At 42.3% G+C, this 25,233-nt stretch overlaps 1 protein-coding gene and 1 pseudogene across 4 annotated transcripts in view; both read left to right on the plus strand.

Annotated features, from left to right (window-relative positions):
* Positions 1 to 25,233, plus strand: part of EXOC6 (exocyst complex component 6) — a 277,514-nt gene that overhangs the window by 31,429 nt on the left and 220,852 nt on the right. Inside the window, exon 1 of one of the 4 annotated variants that reach the window (XM_047824814.1) lies at positions 17,106 to 17,356. The exons of 1 other annotated variant lie outside the window; for it this stretch is intronic. In XM_047824814.1, the coding sequence (XP_047680770.1) occupies positions 17,232 to 17,356 (125 nt within the window). In that variant the 5' untranslated portion in view covers positions 17,106 to 17,231. Of the gene's footprint in view, positions 1 to 17,105; positions 17,357 to 25,233 lie in introns of those variants that run through there. 2 more of the 4 variants (XM_047824819.1, XM_047824820.1) reach the window with 2 other exon arrangements.
* LOC125148164 (chromobox protein homolog 3-like) lies at positions 22,072 to 25,217 on the plus strand (annotated as a pseudogene).

The raw sequence follows: 25,233 nt of genomic DNA on the forward strand, positions 1-25,233 counted from the left end.
GTAGGAGCCTAACTAAACTATCTAATCTTTCAAAAGACAGTCAACACAATGAACTCTAAACCTAATCCCTTCAAATACTGGAGAGACAGTTTAGTGCTTTAAATACTACTCAACCCAAAACCCCACACTAAAAAGAACCATTAAGGCTTTTTCTTAAACTCACAGAGGCGGGACATTCTGATTTCAGTTCCATTCTCTGATGGCAAATCTTTACCTTATAACCTAAGTTCAGCCTTTTATAGGATCTGGGGTTTGTGAAGGGTGACAGGTATTGTAGGTATGTACAACTTGACTAAAAAGTGAAAGAGGAGTAGTGTTCATTGCTTATTTTAAACTTTTTAAAACTTTTTACATCTTTTTTTTTTTTTTAATTTCAGGAAAGCAGAACACATTACTTGCTGGCTTTGTTAATAACCAAATAAACTCACATTTACTCAGAATTGGTGTTATATTTATTGCTGGGAGATTAAAAAAAAAAAGCTGAAAGGGGTGGGGGGAGAGGAGGCTATTAATTGACCATTTCCTCTCTTCCAAGCCTGTGTTACTCAATGAAGACAAAGGTTTAAAGTCCTAAAATCCTGACAAGAGACTTTATATAAGGGAAATTGAAAGTGCCTGACTATGGAGTCACTAATTTTAGACACTAGAAGAAACTTTGAGTTTTCAGTGGTAGAGACGAAGAGAAAGAATTTCAGCATGACTTGTGCATATGCCCTTTTGATTCTAAGATATTTTGTGATGTTAGTCATATTGAAGAGCTTGGGAGAGCATTCGCTTGATACTGGCTGTAGGAGAGTGAGCCCTGGCGCTCCACTCAGAAAGAATGGCTTTCCTGAGATGTTTGATTTGGGGCTTCTTTTCTCTTCTTGTGCGTGTCCAACGCGTTAGGCTCTTCATTGTTCCTTCTAAAGAGCTTGGCCAGGGAGGCTCTGGTCTATCGCTCCATTCCACACCCGAGGCAAGAGTGGGCTCAAGAAAGAGTAACTTAGCTCCTGTGGGAGAGCTTAAAACAGATGTGACCTTGCTTTGAAATCTGATTAACACAATAGACTGCCTGAGATCTGATGTTCAGTTCTCTTCAGGCTACAGAAATGAGAGATTCTTTGGTTGACTTGGCATTCTGCCATGTCAGAGAGCCCACTGGAATCTCTACTTTGCCATTTGCAGGAAATGGCAGGAAGTGTGTGAAAATCTGGAATCCAGCAACAGGATTTAATCATGCCACATTATGAGGTCACTCTCTCCGTCACTGAGAGGGGAGAGGACTGATTTATTTATTTTATTTAAAAAATACTTCCATTAAGTTTTAAAATTGTAATTCTAGTAGAGCTAACATACAGTGTTATATTAGTTTCAGGTGTACAATATGGTGTTCAGTCACTCCACATATTATTACTCAGTGGCCATCATGATAAATGTATTCTTTAATCCTCGTCACCTATTTCACCTATCTCCCCCACACACCTCTCCTCTGGTAGCCATCAGTCTGTTCTCTAGAGTTAGGAGTCTGTTTCTTGGTTTGTGTGTGTGTCTTTTTTTTTTTTCCTTCTTTCATTTGTTTTGTTTTTTAAATTCCACATAGGAGTGAAATCCTAGGGCATTTCTCTTTCTCTGACTTATTTTGCTAAGGAAGCCTGATTTATTTATTTTGGGGTGAGTTTATGTGGGAGCTCACACTGGCAAGCCCTTGAGTTCTAGCATTTTTGGACATCATTAAGGCTTATATTTGTGGACATTGAAACACTCTGTGAATTTCAACAATCCTTCAACCCCTTTGGAACCTAAGATCTATTAATCCAACTGTGTTTTCACTGCTGCTTACTCTTTTCAGGTCCTCACTTCCCTCCTTACCCAGCTTAAATCTGTGGTCAAATTTTTCATCACTTCCTTGAACATACTCTCGATTTCCTTGTCCCTCTCCCACTTGGTTAAGCTTACTTAGCTAAACTACAACCTTTATTAAATTCACCTTTTCCCTGCTCCTTTCCACACAGTTGAATGAAGCTGGAGAAAAACGCACCATCAAGCTGACTGGTCTCATTTTGAATTGCGGATCATTCATCTCTAGTGGACTCTTCCAGCTGCCCAGCAACCAAACTATCTTTCCCTAGGCTTTTCATTCATTTACTCTACTGGCAGGGGATGATTTTACGCCGTTTTCTTCTCTTTTCAATACTTCAACCACACGTTCCCCATCCTCACTGTCATGATGATCTTGCTTCCTATATACTGAGAATATGGAAGCCATCAGAAGAAAACTCCATCATAAGCTCCCTTAACCACAACTACCCATCTATCAGTATCTGGGCTCATAGACTCTGTCTTCCCTCCTGCTCTACTGGGTGAACTGTCCGTATACTCTTTGTTTTTTCTTTTAAGTTTATTTATTTATTTTGAGAGAGAAACAGAGTGTGTGAGTAGGGGAGGGACCCAGAGAGAGAATCCCAAGCAGGCTCTGTGCCATCAATGCAGAGCCTGATGTGGGGCTCTATCTCGTGAACCATGAGATCGTGACCTGAGCTGAAATGAAGAGTCAGACGCTCAACTGACTGAGCCGCCCAGGCTCCCCACTGTCCATATACTCTTTACAAAGCCTAACCACTCCATGTATACACCAGATTCCACCCCCTTTGCCTACCCAGTCAAGGACTGTGCTACAGGCAATCTTCCACCCTCCTCTGCATCAATTTTCCCCTCCCTTTCCCAATACTGTGTAAGTATTCTCTCATCATAAAAACAAACTCTCTCAATTCCCCTTCCCCTTCCAGTTTCTCTCTCCCTCTGTTCTTCTCTTTCCTTTTATAGCAGAATTCCTAAAAATATTGTATCTGCTTGCTGTTGCCAATTCTTCTTCTTTTCTCCTCTCTTAGTCCCACTCTCCACTGAAACCGCCCTTATAAGGCACGTGCAGCAATGCAGTGGTTGATTTTCAACCACATCTTCTTAGTCCATTCATCAGTTGATGGACATTTGGGCTCTCTCCATAACTTGGCTATTGTTGATAGCGCTGCTGTAAACACTGGGGTGCATGTGCCCCTTTGAATCAGCATTTTTTAATACTTTGGATAAATTCCCAGTAGTGCAATTGGTGGGTCAAAGGGTAGTTCTATTTTTAATTTTTTGAGGAACCTCCATACTGTTTTCCAGAGCAGCTGCACCAGTTTGCATTCCCACCAACAGTGCAAAAGGGTTCCCCTTTCTCCACATCCTTGCCAACATCTGTTGTTTCCTGAGTTGTTAATGTTAGCCATTCTGACAGGTGTGAGGTGGTATCTCATTGTGGTTTTGATATTTATTTCCCTGATGATGAGTGATGTTGAGCATCTTTTTATGTGTCTGTTAGCCATCTGGATGTCTTCTTTGGAAAAGTATCTATTCATGTCTTCTGCCCATTTCTTCACTGGATTATTTGTTTTTTTGGGTGTTGAGTTTGGTAAGCTCTTTTTAGATTAAAGAAATTTTTTTTAATGTTTATTTATTTTTGAGAGAGAGAGACAGAGCACAAGTGGGGGAGGGGCAGGGAGAGAGGGAGACACAAAAGCCTGAAGTGGTCTGCAGGCTCTGAGCTATCAGCACAGAGCCTGACCCGGGGCTCAAACCCATGAACCATGAGATCATGACCTGAGTTGAAGTCAGACGCTTAACCAACTGAGCCACCCAGGAGTCCCTATAGCTTTTTGATACTAACCCTTTATCAGATATGTCATTTGCAAATATCTTCTCCCATTCCATCGGTTGCCTTTTAGCAGAATCAGACAACAAAATGAAATAAAAAGCATCCAAATTGGCAAAGAAGAAGTCAAGCTTTCACTTTTTGCAGATGAAATGCTACTCTACGTGGAAAACCCGAAAGACTCCACCAAAAAACTGCCAGAGCTGATACATGAATTCAGCAAGGTTACAGGATATAAAATCAATGTACAGAAAGCAGTTGCATTTCTATACACCAATAATGAAGTAACAGAAAGAGATATCAAGGAATCGATCCTATTTACAATTGCACCAAAAACCATAAATACCTAGGAATAAATCTAACAAAAGAGGTAAAAGATCTGTACGCTGAAAACTATAGAAAGCTTATGAAAGAAATTGAAGAAGACAGAAAAATGGAAAAACATTCCATGCTCATGGATTGGAAGAACAAATATTGTTAAAATGTTGATACTACCCAAAACAATTTATACATTCAATGCAATCCCTATCAAAATAACACCAACATTCACAGAGCTGAGAACAAGCAGTCCTAAAATTTATAGGGAACCAGAAAAGACCCTGAATAGCCAATGTAATGTTGAAAAAGAAAACCAAAGCTGGAGGTGTCATAGTCTTGGACTTTAACCTGTACTACAAAGCTGTAATCATCAAGACAGTATGGTTCCAATCTTTTTGACATTTCCCCACCTTCCTTCCTGCTGTCTGAATTGAGGACTTGGTAGCTAGAGTTTCAGCAGTGTTTTCATCCTGGATGACCTTAAGTGTGGAAGCCGCATGCTAAAGACAGAAGGCTGAAGCATAGATGCAGTCTGAATGTCGATGGTGTTGTGGAGTTGCCCCAGACTGTCCTAGTCCATATTTGGACTCTTTTACATGAGAGAACAAAGGGCATTCTAGTCTGTTCTCTGGGACCTGATGCTTAACGTAATTCCTACCAATTACATTTTCACGTATTTCTTCTGGCTCTTTCACAGAACCTAGCATAGTGCTAAGCACAAAACTGGTCCTCAGTAAATGACAGTAGTTGGGGTGCCTGGATGGTTCAGTCAGTTGAGTGTATGACTCTTGAATTTGGCTGAGGTCATGGTCCCAAAGTCGTAGGATCAAGCCCTGCATCAGGCTCCATGCTGAGTGTGGGGCTGCTTGAGATTCTCTCTCTCTCTGTCTACCCCTATTCCCCCGCATGCATGCTCTCTCTTTCTAAAATAAAAAAATTTAAAAAATAGAATAAATGACAATGATTGGTTGGTTATGATAAAGCAAATCTCAAAGTTTTGTTTGACATATTCATTTCTAACACTGTCAGTAATGATGTGACCAAAGTTTTGCAGTTGAATTTATACACCTGGCACTTCTAAAAGACCTTTTTTCATGTTGAACTATATACAATTGGTCAAACAAGTGGGTAACGTGATAAACTTATGCCAAACAGTCATAGGACTTAAATTAATATAATTTGTAACAAAGATAAGGTATGTCTTATAAATAAACGAGACTGAGTCTATAGGTTTTCCCTGAAATAAACTCCATTACTTTAAGACTGTAAATAAAAATTAAAACACTGTTACCACTGTCAGTTTTCACTGAAGCATTATTACAAAACAGACTTCTGTATAACACAAACTTTGGACTTTTATGAAAATTTTAACATTACAAAATTTGTGCAAAAAAGAACAATAAGATGGTTGTGTTAGAGTTTTATGGATGTGATGTTGATGACTTACAAGTGCCTGGTTAGGCAAAGAAAGACACAGTTGAATCTTATGAGCGTGGAAAGTTCATCGGGGGGCGGTTTGTTCTGTTTGAGACTCTCCCTCTTGAGATTGAGAGCTTGGGAGCTGGGGATCATTCATCCCTCAGATGAATTCTGATTGGTGGGAAGAGCATGTTCCTGCTAGTGCTCTCTCTCACTTACTAGTCTTTGGGCAAGTCATTTAACCTCTGAGTCTAAGGTTTTTGGTTTTTGCTTTTTTCAATCTGTAGAATGGAAATAATACCAAAAATAGCTATTCCATAGGGCTGTTGAGATAATAAGAGGAGGGCATTCATGTGAAAGGGCCTAGTTCATAGGAGTCACTCAATAAATATTTGTTCACTCATCTCGATAATATTTTATAAATGCTTTAGACTTTTTGACATGCTCTTATTACTGAACCAGTTATTGTCAAAATACCAAGCACCAATGAACACTTCCTCTGAGAACTTTTGGATGGTTGTATTTTAATCATTTTAGGATGTGGCCAACTTTTGTGGAGTTGAGTTAGTTGGCTTCGTTATTCCCCTGCAACATTTCCTTTGCACTCATTGATTTCCATGGCTACATGATGATTACTTCCTGAGAAACAAAGGAACACATGTGTTTAGAAGCAAAAAGGAAGCATACAGATCACCTATTGAACCATAACCCTGTAAAACCTGGTATAAATGGAAACTTTTCTTTTTATCCTATGGTGTTTGAAGTGAAGGAATTCACATTAGTCATTAGCTCAGTTTTTACCCCACAATAGGTGTCCCTGTAAGGAGCCAGATTGTGTCAGGACTTATAGACCAACTATACTCCAAAACATTTTGTGAAGCAGACAGTTTACAACATCAAAATTTCTGAGTGGTGAGCAATCCAGAAAAGTGATAATAGGTAATGGGAGATAGGAAGACAAAGAATGAGTGGAAGAAAAATAACTCACAACTCGTCAAAACACACGGATTCTTTTTTCTTACATTAATTAATTGATTATTCCAACAAACGTATATTGATGACTTCTTCATATGAGGTCCTATGGTAAGTACTCTGAGAACTACGAAGGTGACTAAGGCCCAGAGGTGGTCTTCAAAGGACTCATACTTAGTATTGGAAATAAAATATGTACTTGCCCTGTCTAAATTATGTCCCATGTGAAGTATGACCCAGAACCTAGAGTGGCTTTGAAGAGGGGACTGTTTTGAGTCTTGAAGAATATATAGACATTTGTGCACAAAGTAGGCAGATGGAAAGGCATTCTGTATAAAGGGAACAGCATCTACAAAGGCCCAGAGGTGACCAGGCTCAAAGCTAATGGATCAGAGATGGGCAGAGATTGATCTGGAGAGCAAGAGCAGGTTGGGAATATCTGTTTTGCGGATAGCATCATTATTAATAGGTAGGTATTTGGTTTATGGAGACTGGCTTAAAGTGGGAGAAGCATGCTAATAGACTGTGTCCCCTCAAATTCATATGGTGAAATGTAATCTCCAACGTGATGTATTTGGAGGTGAGGCCTTTGGGAGGTGATTAGGTCATGAGGTTGAACCCTCATGAATAGGATTAGTGTTCTTAAAAACAAGACTCCAGAGAGCTTCTTTGCCCCTTCTGCCATGTGAGGACACAGTGAGAAGATGGCCATAATGGAGTAGGAAGGAAGCTATCATCAGTCACTGAATCTGCTGGGTTCTTCATCGTGGACTTCCAGCCTCCAGAACTGTGAGAAATAAATGCTTGTTGTTTAAGCCCCTCAGTCTACGGTATTCTGTTATAGCAGCCCAAATGGCCAGTAGAGTTGTGAGTTCAGTTTTAGACATACTGAATGTCAAGTGCTAAGTGACAGGATATTCTGGTAGAGATGTTACATAGGGGGTTAGAAATGAAGTTGGGGGGGAGGGTGGGCGCCCGGGTGGCTCAGTCAGTTGAGTGTCCAACTCTTGATTTTCGGCTTAGGTTAGGATCCCAGGGTTGTAGGATCCAGCCGCATATCAGGCTCCACACTGAGTGTGGGGCTGGTTAAGATTCTCTGTCTCCCTCCCTCTCTCCCTCTCCCCACTGGTGCTCTCTCTCTGTCTCTAAAATAAAATAAAATAAAATAAAATAAAATGAAATAAAATAAAAAAAGGAAATGAAATTTAGAACTCAGGGAATAGGTACAATTGTAGGTCTGGATTTGGGACTCATCAACACACAAGTGGAAGATGAACTTACAGGAGCCTAGAGTAAGAAGAAAAGACACCTGGGGACAGATTCTGGGGAAACAACTACATTTAAGGGACAAACTGACAAACTTGGGAAGGAGGCTGAGGGAGATATGAAGGAAAACCATAAGAAAACGGCAGCTTGTTATCAGATTCTTTTTCTTTAGAGGCTCTTTTCCAAGATTTGGGGTTCTTTTTCTAATGTTGATTCTTTTCTTCACTCCCAAAAATAAACTCCAGGAGGCTGGGATACCCCAGACAGGTGGCTATTCCTGGGGCTATACACAGAATGGAAGGTTTGAGGATTCAGGTAAAAAGCATGGTCTTGGGTTCTGAAGCTCCATTGAACCAGGGAGGCCATGTCACATTGGTTTTGAGCCCTAGAGTTGGATCTGCATTCAGGCGTCACTCTGAGACCCACCCAGCAAGCGTGGATTCTTCCAGAAAGCGTATGTGCCATCCTGGGTGTGGACGGCAGGTGCCTCACTCTCAGACCCCTCTGCTCCCGCTCTCAATCCAGCTGGAATAAAGGAGGAATTTCTCCACTGACCTGTGGGCTCCCAAGGGCCTGGTACGTAGTAGGTTCTTAAATATAGTGTTTTCTTTTCTTTCTCTTTTTAAGTGTTTATTTTTGAGACAGAGAGAGAGAGAACACAGGCAGGGGAGGGGCAGAGGGAGACAGAATCCCAGGCAGGTTCCAGGCTCTGAGCTGCCAGCACAGAGCCCGATGAAGGGCTTGAACCTGCGAACTGGGAGGTCATGACCTGAGCTGAAGTCAGATGCTCAATAGATGCCACTCAGGCACCCCTTAAATATTTAGTTTTCTTTTGAAAGATGAATACATAAATTAACAAAATATAAAGATCAGTACACAGGAAATAACTTTATAATAAGCACCTGAGCACTAGTTTCCTAAACATTTTTATGGGTCACTGACATTTTCAAAACCCTGATCTTTGAACATCAGAGAAACATCTACATGTGTCCATTGGAAAAGAGAACAGCACTACTCGTCATAACAAAATTATAAGGCGGTTGATTTTCAAAACACAAAAAATCACCCTCAGTGGTTCATAACATCATTCCTTATTAAGCAGTCAATGTCATAACACTAATGCTTCTATAATGCTTTTTACTTTCCTGGCATTGTTCTGAAGACCTTATTTGCATTAATTAATTTAATCTCTCCAGCAAATCTATGAGATAGGAGCTTGTCTTTTATGTAGATAAGGAGACTCTAGGCACAGAAAAGAACGCAAGGTCACATCGCTACTAAGTAGCAGGGATAGGATTTGAACCCAGGCAGTCCAACTCCAGCGTCTGTGGTCTGTGCGTGTAACTGGCCACTACACAGAAACCTACTTGATTCTCTTACTTGCCTGCCTCACCGGCCCCACTTTATCACCTGGTGCAGAAGGAAAGCTACATTGTGCACGTAAAGTGAGGCTTGCTCCCCAGGGCTTGCGGGGGGGGGGGTGGGGGGGGGTGGGGGGGGGTGGGGGAGGGGGTCTGTGGGGCCGGTGGGGGCAGGAGCATGTTGTGGGAAATATATTTGTGTTAAATCAGGACAAGTATGAGAATTGTTTATACTAACAGAAATCATAATCACACAATAATCTTATTTCACAATTTACTTCCCCTAATCCCACAGGCAGGTGACTTAAGCCCCGTGTCACAAACCCTCATTCATGAGCTAAGAGAGAGAGAGGCCCAGTGCTTGTGGATGAACCAAAAAGTGTGTGCACTTGGGAGTCTCCATGGAACACACTGACCTTGTCTATTCTCTACAGTCCTGCTGGAGACCTTGTTTTCTGAGGGGACCTTGTGTGAATGGCCTAAGCTTTTAGTTGGTCTCGAGGAGCTCACACTGTTTGTCCCTTAACTGAGGGGTAAATTGAGAGAAATCTCAGAAGGAGTGGGGCAGAAGAGGAACCAAACCAAGTGGAAACATTGCTGTTGCTTGAAGGGGATTTGAATCCAAAGTGATAGTTTGGAATCAGTCTGCGTAACGTATCCAATATATGCTGTAGTGCATGTTTTTTTAAAAAAGATTCAAAATAGTTCCTGATATTATGCTCAGTGAATAAGGTTGTTTTACAACTCTTACTTAAATATATTTAATATCACAGAAGACAAGAATCCAGAATACATAAAAAGAAATCAGATTAGGCTTTGTCTTTTGATTAATGTTTTTTTCTTCACCGAACAGGAAAATACTCATTAACAAAAGTTTTGAGAACAATAAAGTAACTGGAGGTTATTAATATGAAAATATTGTCGATTGTTCCTCCCGTAAAAATCTCCCTGGACAACCCACTTCCTGAAAAATGAGTCAGCAAAAGCTCCCAACAAGAGTTGTTCGTGTTTAATACAATTGTTCAGGCCAGTGCTTATTTCTTATCTATAAAGTCCCCTTGTGATTGATGATTCATGTTTCTTTTCAATTATGGACTTTGAATGCAAAGTATTTCATAATGTAAACAAATGGCTTCAGTATTTAAAGCAAAACATTTCCGTTTGTTTAGTACTATTTCCTATTTTATGCCTGAAACCATATTTTTGAGGGAATTGTTTGGTTTCAAAAGAGGGAAAAGAGAATGATTGTTGGGAAGAATATGGGCAAAGGGCTGCCTACCAGATGTGGAAGCAGGGGCTCAGGCAAGGCTCACGGTGGCCCACCCTCTCGTAGCATGGCCTGAAGAAGTTAGTGTCCTGAAGTCTCACTTCTGTTTTTAAAGTTTATTTATTTGTTTTGAGAGAGAGAGCATACACACGTGCACAAGCAGGGTAGGGACAGAGAGAGAGGGAGAGAGAGAATCCCAAATAGGTTCAGCCCCGACGTGGGGCTGGATCTCACCAATTGTGAGATCATGACCTGAGCTGAAATCAAGAGTCAGACGCGAAACCCACTGAGTCACCCAAGAACGCCCTGAATTCTCACTTTAAAGATCCTTGTTTCCTGGTGGGAGAAAAGCGTATCTTTGGGAGCATGATAATAGGCCTTGTAGCATGTCTTTAAATTCTCTATTTTGCTGAAGAGCGCTGAACTAGATGAATGGAGGATAAATGACGCATCGAAAAGTTGCCAGAAATGCTAGAAAAAAGAGAACAAGATATTTAGTGATTTTTCACGACGTTTTGCAATTACCAATATAAAGTTAAAAACCTGGAAGAGCAAGAGCCAGTTTTAACAGACTATGTGCCAAAAACTGACCACGAGGTGGCGCCATAATCTAGCTCTCTGACCATAGGGCTGAGACTTGACTTGGCCAGGATTCAAATGCTGAAGACTTACATTTGGGAAAAGATCAACAAGGGCTCCCTAAAATTTTTCAATCAAAAGACCCAATCATAACGAACAGAAGAGGTGTAAGTTCAAAATATGCACGTGGTGAAGCTACTTCTATAGCAATTAGGTTTATTGAGGACTGAGACATTAGAGATTTTGCCTTCGCTGCCTCTTAACGAAACCCAGATTTGCTTGGAGATAAAGAAAAGGAATGATCACAGTGAATTAAAACAATTAGTCTAGAATGTTCTTGTCAAATTGGAAAATACCAATTTTTGTTTGAAAAATATCAATTTAATCAAGCAGTGGACGCCCTCTCATACTTGTTTTGGCCAGTGTTGTTTCTATCATTCTTAAGCCTTCCAGTCCCTCAGCAGTCATTGAGTCCAGGCCTGCTGTGCGCCCAGCATCATGTGGAATGCTTTGACTATAAAGAGGACATAAGGCCCATACCCTGCTTTTGTGTAGCTTGTAGTCCAGTGAGGTAGATAAATATATAACAAAAACAATAATACTAAGGGATCAGAGCTTTGGTAAAGACAACATGCTCAAAAAAGTTATGGGGGAGGGGGCATCTGTGTGGCTCAGTCGGTTAAGCATGCGACTTCAGCTTAGGTCATGATCTCACAGTTTTAGGGTTCAGGCTCCACATTGGGCTCTGTGCTGACAGCGTGGATGGAGCCTGCTTGGGATTCCTTCTCTCCCTCTCTGCCCTTCCTCTACTCTCTCTCTCTCTCTCAAAAATAAACAAATGAATATTAAAAAAAGTTATGGGGGATAGTAGCAAATCTGTACAACAAGGTGGCAACAAAGCCTCAGAGGTCATAGAAACAGCGAACCCTGACGCTCATCAGGTGCCACACCCTCCTGAGTGCTCTACCTAATAAATGCTTAAGAATCATGTAGCCTTCACAACAGCCATGAGGTGGGAGTTACTATTATCTTCTCTGTGCTACAGACAAGAAAACAGGTGTGGGGAAGGTATTCTAGATAAAAGAGGCAGCATGTATAAAGGTTCAGAGACATCAAAAACCATGGCATGTTCCAGGGAATAGAAACTCAGATAATGGTAATGATATTATAACATTCACAGAAACACCATGGCCCCGAAGATTTTATGAACAGAAAAATATGCTGAGTTATAGCAGAAATTTAGAACAGATTTTTGAAAACAATTTTATTCTTCAAAGCGCATTAAGAATATAGCTTATTGTGAAAACACCGATCCACTGAAAGACCAAAATGCTTTTTGTAATGAAGTGTTACATCCTGAATTTTGAAGATGATAGAAAAAAATATAGAATGGCCCCGTGGAACCACTATTGGATGCCATAGATATTTCTGGAAAAACTAACTTTCTTATAACAAACCCTATTGCTGTGAGTACCCTAACAATAATAATGCTGCAGTCTTAAAGTTTAACTGAGTATCTTGACAGGCTTTCTAATGTTGAAAAATAATATTAATATAACTAAAACAACGTTTATCTACTTCATTTGAAGAAGGTTTTGTAAGATAAACTGTGATAATCATGAATAAATATCTATTCATTGCCCGTTACTTACAAAGCACTATACTGCTGTGTCAAGATAATTTATTGAACAAATATTTATTGAGCATCTAACTTGTGCTAGCCATGGTGTTAATTGCTGTGGGTATAGTAACAATAGCAGCAAAACAACAATAGGGACCCAATCTCTGCTTACCTCAAAAAGACTGAGGTTTTTTTTTTTCTGAAAAGTTTTTATTCAAAAATAAGTAAAATAGATGATTTTATTCAAAAATAAAGTTAAGAAGACTGAGGTTTTTTTCCAAAACCTTTGTACTCAATAAGTTTTATTTGAATTTTTTTAAATGCTTATTTATTTTTGAGAGAGAGAGAGAAAGAGAGTGTGAGCAGGGGAGGGGCAGACACACACACACACACACACACACACACACACACACACACACAGAATCCAGGCCCTGAGCAGGCTCCAGGCTCTGAGCCTTCAGCACAGAGCCGATGCGGGGCTCGAACTCACAGACCGTGAGATCATGACCTGAGCCGAAGTCGGATGCTTAACCGACTGAGCCACCCAGGCGCCCCTCAATAAGTTTTATTTGAATAGTAACCTTTTTTTTTTTTTTTAAGGTCTCTGGTTCTAGAGGGGCTAGGGTTCCTAGTAGACTAACAAGACAGAGACTCAGTTTCAGAGGAAGAAAAAAGCCCACTCAGGGGCCTCAGTCACAGGGCCTGTATCAGCACCACGCAGAACCTGATGATGTGTCTTAAAGATCAGCTTAGGGCAGGATTTTCCGACCTCAGCACTATTGGCATTTTGGGCTGGATAATTGTTTGTTGTGGGGGACGGTGCTGTATACTGTATTAGTAGCACGTCTAGCCACTGATGTCAGTAGCATCCACCTCTAGTTCTGGCATTAAAAGATGCCTCCAGGGGGCACCTGGGTGGCTCAGTTGGTTAAGCCTCTAGCTCTGGCTCAGGTCATGATCTCACTGTTGGTGGGTTCGAGCTCTGCATCGGGCTCTGCTGGCAGCTTGGAGCCTAGAGCCTGTTTCGGACTCTGTGTCTCTCTGCTCCTCCCCATTTGCTCTCGCCCTCTCTATCTCTCTCTCAAAAATAAACATTAAAAAAAGAATTCTTTTTTTAAATGTCTCTAGGCATTGCCTTGGGGTTGGGGAGGAACAAGAACCACTGGCCTCTGGCCACTTAAATGTCTCCAGTCGGTGGTCAGGCTTGATCCTAGGAAGTAGTCCAAACAGTTTGAGCCACAGCTGGGAGGAGGGGTTAAGGGTGGAGACCGGGAACATTCCATTCACACACACCATTCTCTTTTATGGGCATCTTGGAATATAGCTGTTTAAAAATGTTTCCATTTCCTCCTTTTCTTTTCCTTATTTGGTGAATTTGTTGTCAGCACTATGGGATAGGGGAGGTTGTTTTTCTTAACTGTTACTTTCGGGAGGAGATGGTCTCCTGCTCATTCAATCTGTGTGGACTTCCGGCAGGAAATGGCACTCAAGGAAAGTTTTGAATAAAAGGAAGATGCTGGTTAGCCAGTGGAAACAGGAAGTTGTTGCCTGTGTCTTACACAGCTTAGAAGAAAGTAAGAAGCAGAGGGACAATGCACTTAACAGAAGCGGGAGGAGAAGAGATTGGGGTGGGAGTGGAGGAGGGGCGGGGAGGGCTGAGGAGCAGAGGGCACAGGTTGAAAGACCTTGAATCTCCTGGGGGAGCTGGCTGCGCAGGAAGCAGATGACGGCACTGTGTAGTAGGAATGGGGTCATGCGGTGACAATAAGTCAAAGCTATTGTGATTTATTAATTATGCTGCTGTGTAGTATACTGCTATACTAGTACTATTTAAAAAATATTCTCTTTAGAGGAATACAATTTTCTGGGGTGCCTGGGTGGCTTGGTCGGTTGGGCCTCCCACTTTGGCTTAGGCCATGATCTTGAGGTTCATGAGTTCGAGCCCCACGTTGGGCTGGCTCCTGTCAGCACAGAGCCTGCTTCGGACTTCCTCCCCCCACTCCCCTACCCCGCCCCTCCGTGCTCTCTCTCTCTCTCTCTCTCTCTCTCTCTGTCTCTCTTAAAAATAAATCGAGGGGCGCCTGGGTGGCTTGGTCGGTTAAGCGTCTGACTTCGGCTCAGGTCATGATCTCACGGTCCGTGAGTTCGAGCCCCGCATCGGGCTCTGTGCTGACAGCTCAGAGCCTGGAGCCTGTTTCAGATTCTGTGTCTCCCTCTCTGTCTGATCCTCCCCTGTTCATGCTCTCTCTCTGTCTCAAAAATAAATAAACGTTAAAAAAAAAAAATAAATCGAAACAATAATGGAATGCAATTTTCTCACAACGTATAGTAAAAGCATATGCCTACATTGTCAAATCCCCTTGAATAAACAGAGAGAGAAAGAAGGCAAATGTGGCAAAGTTAACAATTGGTGAATCAGGTGAAGGGTATATGGCTGTTTGTTGGGTTCTTTAACTTTCCTGTAAATTTGAAACATAAAAATCTGGGGTAGGTGGGGGGAAGAATCCGTGTAGTTTTTTAACTACATGTTACTTAGGGCTGGATGGGTCATCACAGGTATATGTTCATGGGTGTGTGGCATCACCTATGAATTGTTCTCTACAACATAGTACAGGGATGACCGACGTCCTCTTATGACCATGTGATCTGTCACCTTGCATGTACATATTCTCAGATTCTGATAAATTCAGTGTGGAACTGTCAGAGTTTGGCATAATTTGGACCAGCATTTCCTAACAAGGCAGAGGTAACTCTTAAGCTTGTCACTTTTGCCACCGTTCATTCATACAGGGCAGTGTGTTAAGCGTTACGTGGAACACAGATGTGAATAAAATAGACGCTCTGTTCTGAAATAATCTGATAATTTCGTAGAAATGAAAAACCTTCCACACAAATGACTTTAACACAAGGTGGAAGGTCACTGTTCCGTGTCAGGTCTTGAAGGAGGGCATCACCACTTCCTGCGGGGGGAAATTGTGGGAGGCATATCCCTGTTGCTTCTTTCCATCCTTCGGGGGAGGACCGGCGGGGCAGAGAGGTGAGGCCGAGGTGGGGCTGGAGTGAAGAGGGCTGTGCTGGTTTGCCCCTGCCGAGTGACCGTCATTCAGTGGGGGGAAGACAGCAACCATTTATTGTTGCTCCTGTGTGTGTGGCTCATTGGGGGCACATTTGGCCTCACCCTGGTTTGGGTGGGCGGCTTCACTTCGAGCTGCGGCTGCTGGACGGGAGTATGTGCCTCTCTCTGCAGTTTTGTGAATCCAGTTTTGTGAATGTATGTATCTCTCATCCTCCTTGGGCGGGCGAGCTAGCCAGGGCCTGCGCTCCCAGGTGATGGCAGAGGTGGGTGAGGACAGAGAGAAATACATGAGGCCTCACAAGGCCTGGGCTCAGAGTTCTCACCCCGTGCCTTAGGGCTGGCCGGCCGAAGTCACAGGCTAAGCCCAGAGTCATGGGTCAAGGGGGAACACTGTGCCCTTGGTGAAGTACTGGCAAGGGTCTGGGTGCAGGGAGGAATGAAAAACTGATGCAGTTGATGACATATGCCTTGTGGTTATATAAACACTACATTTTTAGGAGAAAGAACTTTAAATTTTTTACAGAGCAAAACTTAAAAATCTGATAAAAATTTAAAAAAAAAGGTTCATATGGAAGAATGTTGCTAGCCATCCCTTTATTTTACTTTTTTCATGTTTATTTCTTTTTGAGAGCAAGAGCGCGAGTGAGGGAGGGGGAGAGAGGGAGGGAGACAGAGGACATGAAGCAGGCTCTGCACTGACAGCAGAGAGCCCCCCGTTCAGGTCTCGAACTGGCGAGATCGTGACCTGAGCCAAAGTCTGACACTTAACTGAACCACACAGGCACCCCACTAGCCATCCCTTTAAATACCAACTTTCTAGTACTGGGCAAGAAAGCGTGAGGTTAAACTTGGGCTTGAGGAAGATCTAATGAAAATGGTAATGGGAAATAACGTGCCATTTAATTTTAGACCATCTTGAGGCTGGCTGTAGGCCACACTTGCCCTTGATATTTTGGGCCTTTATTTTCTGCATTCTTTCTTCCTCTCAGTGACAGCCTGTCCCCTTCCCATCCCGGCATCTTTGCGCTTTCCCCCTCTCCATCAAAACCTATTCTGCGGAAGGGATCTGGCAGACTCGTTCACAGTGATGCATAAGTGACCAACAAGGATTTGAGCTGGGGACGGAAGAAGGAATGGCTCTGTAAACGGACAAACACACAACAGTGACTATGGTGGAGTAGTGGCGGACAGGGGGACCCAAGGAACTAGCCCAGTGACTCCAAAATCATATCCTACAGGAGGTTACATTTTTCCTGGACAAGCTACCTACTTGGGTTTGTTGGCAAGGGTATAATCACAAGAATAAGTAGGAGCATGGCTTGTATTCTGTTTTTAGCATAAATAATTAAAATATGTGCCCTGACAAGTCGATACTATGTAGTAATTTTTTATATGGTTGCAGTCACTATCTTTGAGAAACAAATAAATAAACATAGCAGACGTCAGGCAGGAACTTTCTGAACTGTGTCAAGGTTAATAATAAGTAAAATGTTATAAGTAGAGACTGGACAGCAACAGCTGTGCAACATTCTTGGAAGCGAAGATTTTGATAGCATGAAGTCAGACTGTGAGCTCAGCCTTTGCTGCTACTCTGGGTGAACAAGGGAGAACGCTTGTGATAATTACAACAAAACCCACATTGCTTTTTGTAAATTACAACCGTTTTGCACACTCAAAATATGATGTCTGCAGTTGGAAAATCAGGGGCATGTGGAGCAATGTTGGAAGAAGACCCAGATCAGACTTACGAGAATGTCCTGGCTGAGATTCAGTCTTTTGAGCTGCCCATTGAAGCGACTTTAAGGTAGGACTCCTTTCTATTTGTTTAGTGGTGTTCAGCTGGTGTTATTCACTTCTTTTTATACTTTTCTCCATAACGGAATAAAAAACTAGGTTTTGAAAAAATAGATACAATTCTGTATATACCTAACCTTATCTCTTCTCTTTAGAGAAACTGCAATAAACAACCCACTTTTTTTGGGATTATATTTGTTTCCTGATTCATCACCACAGGGTTTAAAAAATAGAATTTCAAGAGATCAAAAAGGGCGTCATGCCATCTCCAAATACATATCCCATCTTATTTATATGAGATTTCAAAGGTTTTCTCTAAACTATCACTTAGCAAGAAACATTGAGAACAATTAGACATGTCAGTGAAACCAGTTTCTATTCGGGTGGATGTGAGTTTTAGGGAAAAAGAAGTAAAATGTTTATTTTCATTGTTGCTACTCTCGAAGATGTGGTGACCTCTCAGATACGTTTTTCTTTTTTTTAATTTTATTTCCACATATGATTTAAAAACAGCTTCTTTGGTAATATGGGTATTAATTTGCACATTTCCAGAACAGGATTAAAATGAAAGACCATGTATCTTTGTGTTAAAAGAGCAGCTTTTAAAATTTAATTCTTTCTACCTGCCTGCCTGTAACTGACACTTATCAGTGTGGGAATGAAATGGCAACCACTGAATTTGATAGTGACAGTCAATAAATATTTGTTGGCTAATATTTGTTAATTAAATAAAAGGATGGGGGAGGGGTATTGTCTCTTCATCCTCAGAAAGGGCCCAGGGCCAAGTTCCTTTGAAATACACAACAGTTTAGGGGCGCCTAGCTGGCTCAGTCGGTTGAGCGTCCGACTTTGGCTCAGGTCATGATCTCGCGGTCTGTGAGTTTGAGCCCCGTGTCGGACTCTGTGCTGACAGCTTGGAGCCTGGAGCCTGCTTTGGATTCTGTGTCTCCTTCTCTCTCTCTGCCCCTCCCCTGCGCATGCTCTGTCTCTCTCTCTCTCTCTCTCTCTGTCAAAAATAAATAAACATTAAAAAAAAAAGAAATATACTACAGTTTAAATCTGAGTAAATTTCTCCCAAATATTTAAATTTGATTTTGCATTTAAATATATTTTGAATCTCTTCAGAGGGCCTAGGGTAGTGTTGAGGGCATGGGAAGGTATTGCTCTTTATTGGTTGGTTCTTGGGTTATCAATATGTAGGTGCAGTTGTAAAATGATTAAACTCCGTTACAATTTTTTCCTTACATTTTCATTTTATCCAAGCATCATGAACATCCCATGAAGAAGGGCAGGTTATTTCTACCCTATTTAATAGGTAGAAGAAACAAGAGCTTTTTTTTTTTTTTTTTTGAATGTTTATTTTTGAGAGGGGGAGGAGGGGCAGAGAGAGAGGGAGACAGAGATTAGAAGCAGGCAGGCTTTGTGCTGACAGCAGAGAGCCTGATGCGGGCCTCAAACCCACAAACCGAGAGATCATGACTTGAGCCAAAGTCAGGCACTTAACGGACTAAGCCACCAGGTCCCTGGCTCCCCACCCCCCGCCCTGGGCTGTTTTACTAGTGAGAAGCTCAGTAGTTTTCTCCGTATGGAACAAACTTTATACTGTACCAGTGCCTTCTCGAACTTGTGCATTTGCCTCGTGGCTAGATCAGAAGTCTAAAGGGAAACAAGGTAAAGGGTGAGGGGAGCCTAGACATGTGTTAGTTACTGTGGCCTCTGCTGCCATTGCTGCTTCAGAGCCCTTGGTCATCAACCCCTGACCCTCTTCCCTGGTCTCATAACCCTGGCCAACGCCTCTACATGTCATCTGTCCATGGAACTATCCCTAGTCTTCCTTGATACTGGACCTGACTTCCTGCGTTGGATCTTGGAGCTTTCCTACCCTCTGTTGCTAGGGCAAATATCCCCAGTCTTGTACCTGGTCTTCCTGAAGAAAAAAATCAATGTAGATCTGGTCATCACAACACTCTCCCAGTGTTACCCTCAAGAGAGGAGACAGCGCTGATATTTTCTCCAGGTCTTACCCTGTCACCACCAGAGTGGGCCTGTAGTACTCACTGTTAACCTCATGTCTGGGTTATTGAACAAGCCGGGAGAACACTCTCTTCCAAAGGCTCCAGCTAAAACACCCCAGTGTTATGTGGAGGGTAGACTCAGAGCTCCTAATAAAACTTTATGTGGGACAATATTAACTAAAATTAGTTTTCTTAAATCTTTGCTTTCATAATTATTAGATGAAGACTTCTTAGGCTGACATTCAATGCCTTTCTATACATACCTACGCATGCCATCGATATTCCAGCATCAACTATTCTGTTCCACTGCTCTTACAGAACACATCAGCTTGTGTGGCCAAATATGAGGGTTGGAAAATCAAGACAGGACCTCCATTTTGGCTGAACTAGTTTGTTAACTATTTGACAATGTGTTCTGAGATTTTCTTCCTCTCGTGTTCATGGCTGCTTCTTCTTCTTCTTCTTCTTCTTCTTCTTATTATTATTATTAACTCAGCCCTACCTCATGATTCAAATGCTCTTTCTTCTATGAAGCCTCTCCTGATCCCCCAGCCACATGTGAATGCCCATCCTTTGAAGCCCCCAAAGAATCGAGAGCATTTATTCTGACTCACTTGTGTGTGTGTTGTTATTTTATAACCGTTTTCAGGCTACAGATTCCTGAGGGCAGGAATGTATCTTCCTTATATTTTAGTATCTTCTGCAAAATATTCTACCAGTGGAGTAGCTAGATAAATATTTCTTGAACTGATTTGTATGAGCTTCTGAACTAATGGTGACCTTGTGAAGCAAAAGAAAGGAGGCAATTGAGAGAGAAAGTTACCATTTCAGGGAAAAAGAGGAGGTGGTCCAAGTATTTGAATAGCTACAAGCTCTAAAGGCAGAGACAGTGGAAGGTGCATTTGGTTGGATGCAGACTGGCCAGCTGGGCTGCACGGGCCCGGCTGGGGGTGGGGGGTGGGGGTGGCTGGAGGGGACAGTGAGAGGATGGGGCTGACCATACAGGAGAGAAACATTCTCAAGGAAAGCCTCGCACCTGGGAATTGAGAGTGAGAGAGAGAGAGAGAGAGAGAGAGAGAGAGACAGAGAGACAGAGAGACAGAGAGACACACAGAGAGAGAGAAGTTCTAATAGTTCTCCTATTCATTTTTCCTTGTCAGAGATGCAAGGCACTGCTTCAACAAACATTTTCTGTCATAAAATCTTAGCCTCTGTGAGCTCCCTCCCCCTGCCCATTTTGTTTTCCAGGTAGGGAGTCTGAGGTGCCCTGCTTACGGTCAGTGTTCAGATCAGAGCCAGGTGGGACTTCCTTCTCTGACAAGGTGAGCCCCGAGAGCTCAGTGACTGAGGGCTCAGAGATGGTTTCTGCTCATGTCATTGAAGGGAGACTCAACAGCTCTTCTTTCACAGGGTGTGCAAGCTTCCTAGCACTCAGCCCCACACATCATGTGAGAGAATGGGTCTCCTCTCCCCGAGGGGCTGTGGGGAATTGCTGTTGGGGACTGTCAGTGGTCCACAGTCGCTTCTGCCTTGCCCAGCTGCATTCCTCCTCTTCCTGACCTCAGACTTGGCTGCTCCCACAGCAGGCTTCTCTCAGAAAGTCCAGCCTGTCTCTGCCTGACTCCCCCAATGGGACCTTGGGTCTGCTCCTTTGGCCCTCCTTTTTTGTATGTGTGGAAAAGTGGACAAGAATCAGATGATTCTGAGGTCCTGCGTTTGTTTTCATTCTTTATGTAAAAGGGCACAACTGCCTATAGTATTGAGTTTAAAGGAGAGAGAGTTTCAGGGGAGAGCTGAGACCTTATGTGTTTCCATGGTTTGTGTTGTCGGTGAAATATTCGTTAAAGACATCACAGGTAGCTACAACAGTGGAATTTGGGGAATAAAATTCCAGGGTAGAAAAGTAGAATTTGAGATTAGCCATACAGATGGTGAATGAATTTAGGAGAAAAGGAAGAAATGTCAGGAAAGGTCTCCTGCTTGGCTTTGGGTATTCAGATTGCTGGTAGGCTGAAACTCACCAGCAGGTGGGGATCTGGAATTAGTTTTGCTTCCTTAACCCTTTTGTCCTGGGCACAACTGTTTTCACCATGTTACCACTGTATGCCAATTTCCACTGGATTTTCTCATTCTTTTCAGATTTTCTTTCCTTTTTTTCCCCAAATTTTAAAATATTTATTCATTTTTGAGAGAGAGAGCATGAGTGGGGGAGGAGCAGCGAGAGAGAGAAAGAGAGAGCAGAACTCAAAGCAGGCTCCAGACTCCGAGCTGTCAGTACAGAGCCCCATGTGGGGCTTCAACTTACGAAGTGTGATATCATGACCTGAGCCGAAGTCGGACACTCAACCGACTGAGCCACCCAGGGGCTCCTGTCTTCAGATTTTCTGACTTTCACTCCAGTCCCTCCATTGGGTCTAGATATGTCCAGCTCCTTGCTAGCTCTTCCATCTGGGAGGCGTGCTTGTCCCTGGTAGGCTTCAGGGCTGTCTGGAGCCACGCTCCCAGAAACCACTAGGACTAGTCTTATTCAGTATCACGAACGTCCTTTAACAAGGATGGTCAGTAGGTCTCAAGCAGCAAATCAGTTCCAATGCATCAGTAGCAGCTGCCTGAATCTTACGTTGGGGATGATTCTGATAAATTAGTGATGGCCACTATGTACTTAGGATGGGGCAGTGGCAGTGTTCATAACATTTACCTCATTCACACTATGACTTCCTGCTGCCAGATTTGCCCATTAGACCTGGCCCACCCCATGGGTCCTGACTCCAACTTGGATGTTGCCTGGGCTCATTATGCCTCTCGGGTTCTGCAAGTATGTTGTTAGCCTCTTAGGACAGGTCCTGAAGTCACAGGGTTCACACATCACAGCATGTCTTACTGCTGTAGCTGGATCTGAGAGAAGATAAGGGCAGGTTGAGGGCACTGCAAAGTTAGTAGGAAGTAGAGAAAGGGGACATATCCAAAGAATGGCCTTACAGAGGTCTGGGAAAAATAGGAGGAAAAGGGAATTGTACAAGATGACGTACCAGAAGAAATTTTTGTAATTGTTTTATGATAACATAATTGTTTTACACTTGTATTCACAGACTCTCTCGGGCTCTTTTCCAAAAGCTGACCATGAAGTTTTACCAGCTTAAGAGCAAACAGGATATTGTTATTTCTTTGACTTTAATGTTTTTAGGAATGAAGATAACATGCTTTTAGGAAGGGACAGAAAACATTTTTAAAAAAATCCACCTAATAGTATAAACCGTATACACAATAAAATCTTGGGATGATTTAAAAAAATATAACTTGTTAAATCAGCTGTAGACATTCTGCAATGCTCTTGCTGTTTATATCTTCAGAAATGTGATATTTCTATTAAATCTTATCCCCTTAAGTATAATGATTAACATCAAAGGTGCAGGTTTTATTAGATGTTTGATTTTGGCCTTAGTGTCTGAAACTCTAATAATATAACCCATCTCAAACTCTTATAATATAACCCATCTCAAATGGTTAATATATACAGAGTGCTTAGCACAAGGCCTGCCTAGTACACTGTAAATGCTCAATAAATATTAGCTATTATTATTATGTCTAATTTATACCTGGGATACATATGCCAGTATAATTTAATAAGTGTATAGAATGTTGAAGTAAAAAAGCATTCACAACATATTGAAATTCTGAGCAAGTGGGAAATAAATACTGAGTAATGTAAATTTTATTTTGGTTGTATAACATCCAGAGAAGAGAGGTATCCTCTTTTCAAAACTATATTTGCTAATGCTTATATTTCATACTAATGTAATATCATCACCACATTTAATTTCTGATGAGAGTGACATAATATGCTACATGTTGTGGATAAAACATGGAGTCCAGAGAAACTGTCCAGAAATAAATGTGGGCCTAATTGTGACTGAGGCCTGCTGTGTCTGCAGCATCTCAGGAAAGCCTGGGGTCCCGATGACTGTGGGCTGTGTAGTTGCCAAATTTCTGCTGGACATTTAAATGATAGCATTAGCTATTTTATCTTCAGTGCAACACTAGAGAAAAGCTAAAAAACATTTTGTACCTGGGAACCAAGTATTCTAACCAGGGGGACAGTTTGTTTATCTACTGGTGAAGTGAATGGGCTCTGGAGCCAGAAGGCTGAGGTTCGAATTTTGCGTCTATAATTACTAAGAGAGCTAACTGAAATGATTACATGAATTAGGCATGAAATGTACGTATGTATGTATGTGTATGTATGTATTTAAAGTTTATTTGTTTTGAGGGTGGGGATGCACACACACACACACACACACACACACACACACACACACACACCTGTGAGCTGGGGAAAGGCAGAGGGAGGGAGAGAGAATCTTAAGCAGGCTCTGGGCTGACATCCACACAGGACTCGATCTCAGGAACTATGAGATCATGACCTGAGCCAAAATCAAGAGAAGGCTGCTTTCAGGGAGCCTGGGTGGCTCAGTCGGTTAAGCGGCCGACTTTGGCTCAGGTCATGATCTCACTCTTCGTGAGTTCGAGCCTTGCATCAGGCTCTGTGCTGACAGCTCAAAGCCTGGAGCCTGCTTCGGATTCTGTGTCTCCCTCTCTCTCTCTGCCCTTTCCCCACTCACACTCTGTCTCTCTCTCTCAAAAATAAAATAAAAACATAAAAAAAAATTTTAAAAAAGAGTAGGCTGCTTAACTCCCTGAGCCACCCAGGTGCCCCAGGCATGAAATGTATTTAATGTAATGCCTCCTACATAGTAAAGCACACTCACTTATTTGTTCATTCACTCAGTAAATAAATGTTTATGGAGTGTCTACAACGCAGCAGGCAATGGTCTAGGATGGTCAGTGGTCTTGCTATTGATATAGCAAGATGAAGACCTGGACATTCCTGCTCACAGGGACTTGTATTTTAGTGAAGGAAGCTAGAAATAAGCAAATAAAAAAGTAGTATTGGCACCGCTCCCCAGGGCCACCCCCTCAGATGTGGCTGGAGCTTGAGGCAACTCAGGCTGGAGACACAGAAGACCCCGGACCCAGAGCAGCTTGGAGGCTCTACAAGTCTGCCATAAAGAAAAAGGGTCTCCAATAAAACTATATTGCAAAAACTGGGGAAGAAACAGAATAGAAAGAGCAAAAAAAGTAGAAGAGGCAGAGCCTGAAGAATTTGTGGTGGGAAAAGTACTGGACCAACGTGTAGTGAATCGAAGGTAGAGTATTTCCTGAAGTGGAAGGGATTTACAGATGCTGACAACACTTGGGAACCTGAAGAAACTTAGACTGGCCAGAGTTAACTGAAGCATTTCTTTTTTAAAAATAAATTTTAAAAAGTGTTTATGTATTTTGAGAGCGAGAGCGAGCGAGCAGGGGAGGGGCAGAGGGAGAGGGAGAGAGAGAATCCCAAACAGGCTCTGTGCTGTCAGTGCAGAGCTCCATGTGGGGCTTGATCCCATGAACTGGGAGATCATGACCTGAGCCGGAATCAGGAGTTGGACGCTTACCCGACAGAGCCACCCAGGCACCCCAGATGCAGTATTTCTTAATTCTCAAAAAACAAGTAAAGAAAAAGATGGTATAAATAGAAAATCTTTACCTGACAGTGACTCTGATGATAGCAAGTCAAAGAAGAAAAGAAATTCTGCTGCTGAACCAAGAGGCTTTGCCAGAGGGCTTGATGCTGAATGAAAAATTGGTGCCACAGACAGCAGTGGGGAATTCGTGTTTCTCATGAAATGGAAAGATTCAGAAGAGGCAGAGCTGGTGCTGGCAAAAGAGGCAAATATGAAATGTCCTCAAATTGTACGTGTTTTTTATGCAGAGAGACTAACTAGGCATTTGAGTCCGGGAGATGCAGCTCAGTAATTGTTTGTGTTGGTAT

This window comes from Prionailurus viverrinus, chromosome D2, assembly GCF_022837055.1.
Source record: "Prionailurus viverrinus isolate Anna chromosome D2, UM_Priviv_1.0, whole genome shotgun sequence".
In the NCBI taxonomy this organism is placed as follows: domain Eukaryota; kingdom Metazoa; phylum Chordata; class Mammalia; order Carnivora; family Felidae; genus Prionailurus; species Prionailurus viverrinus.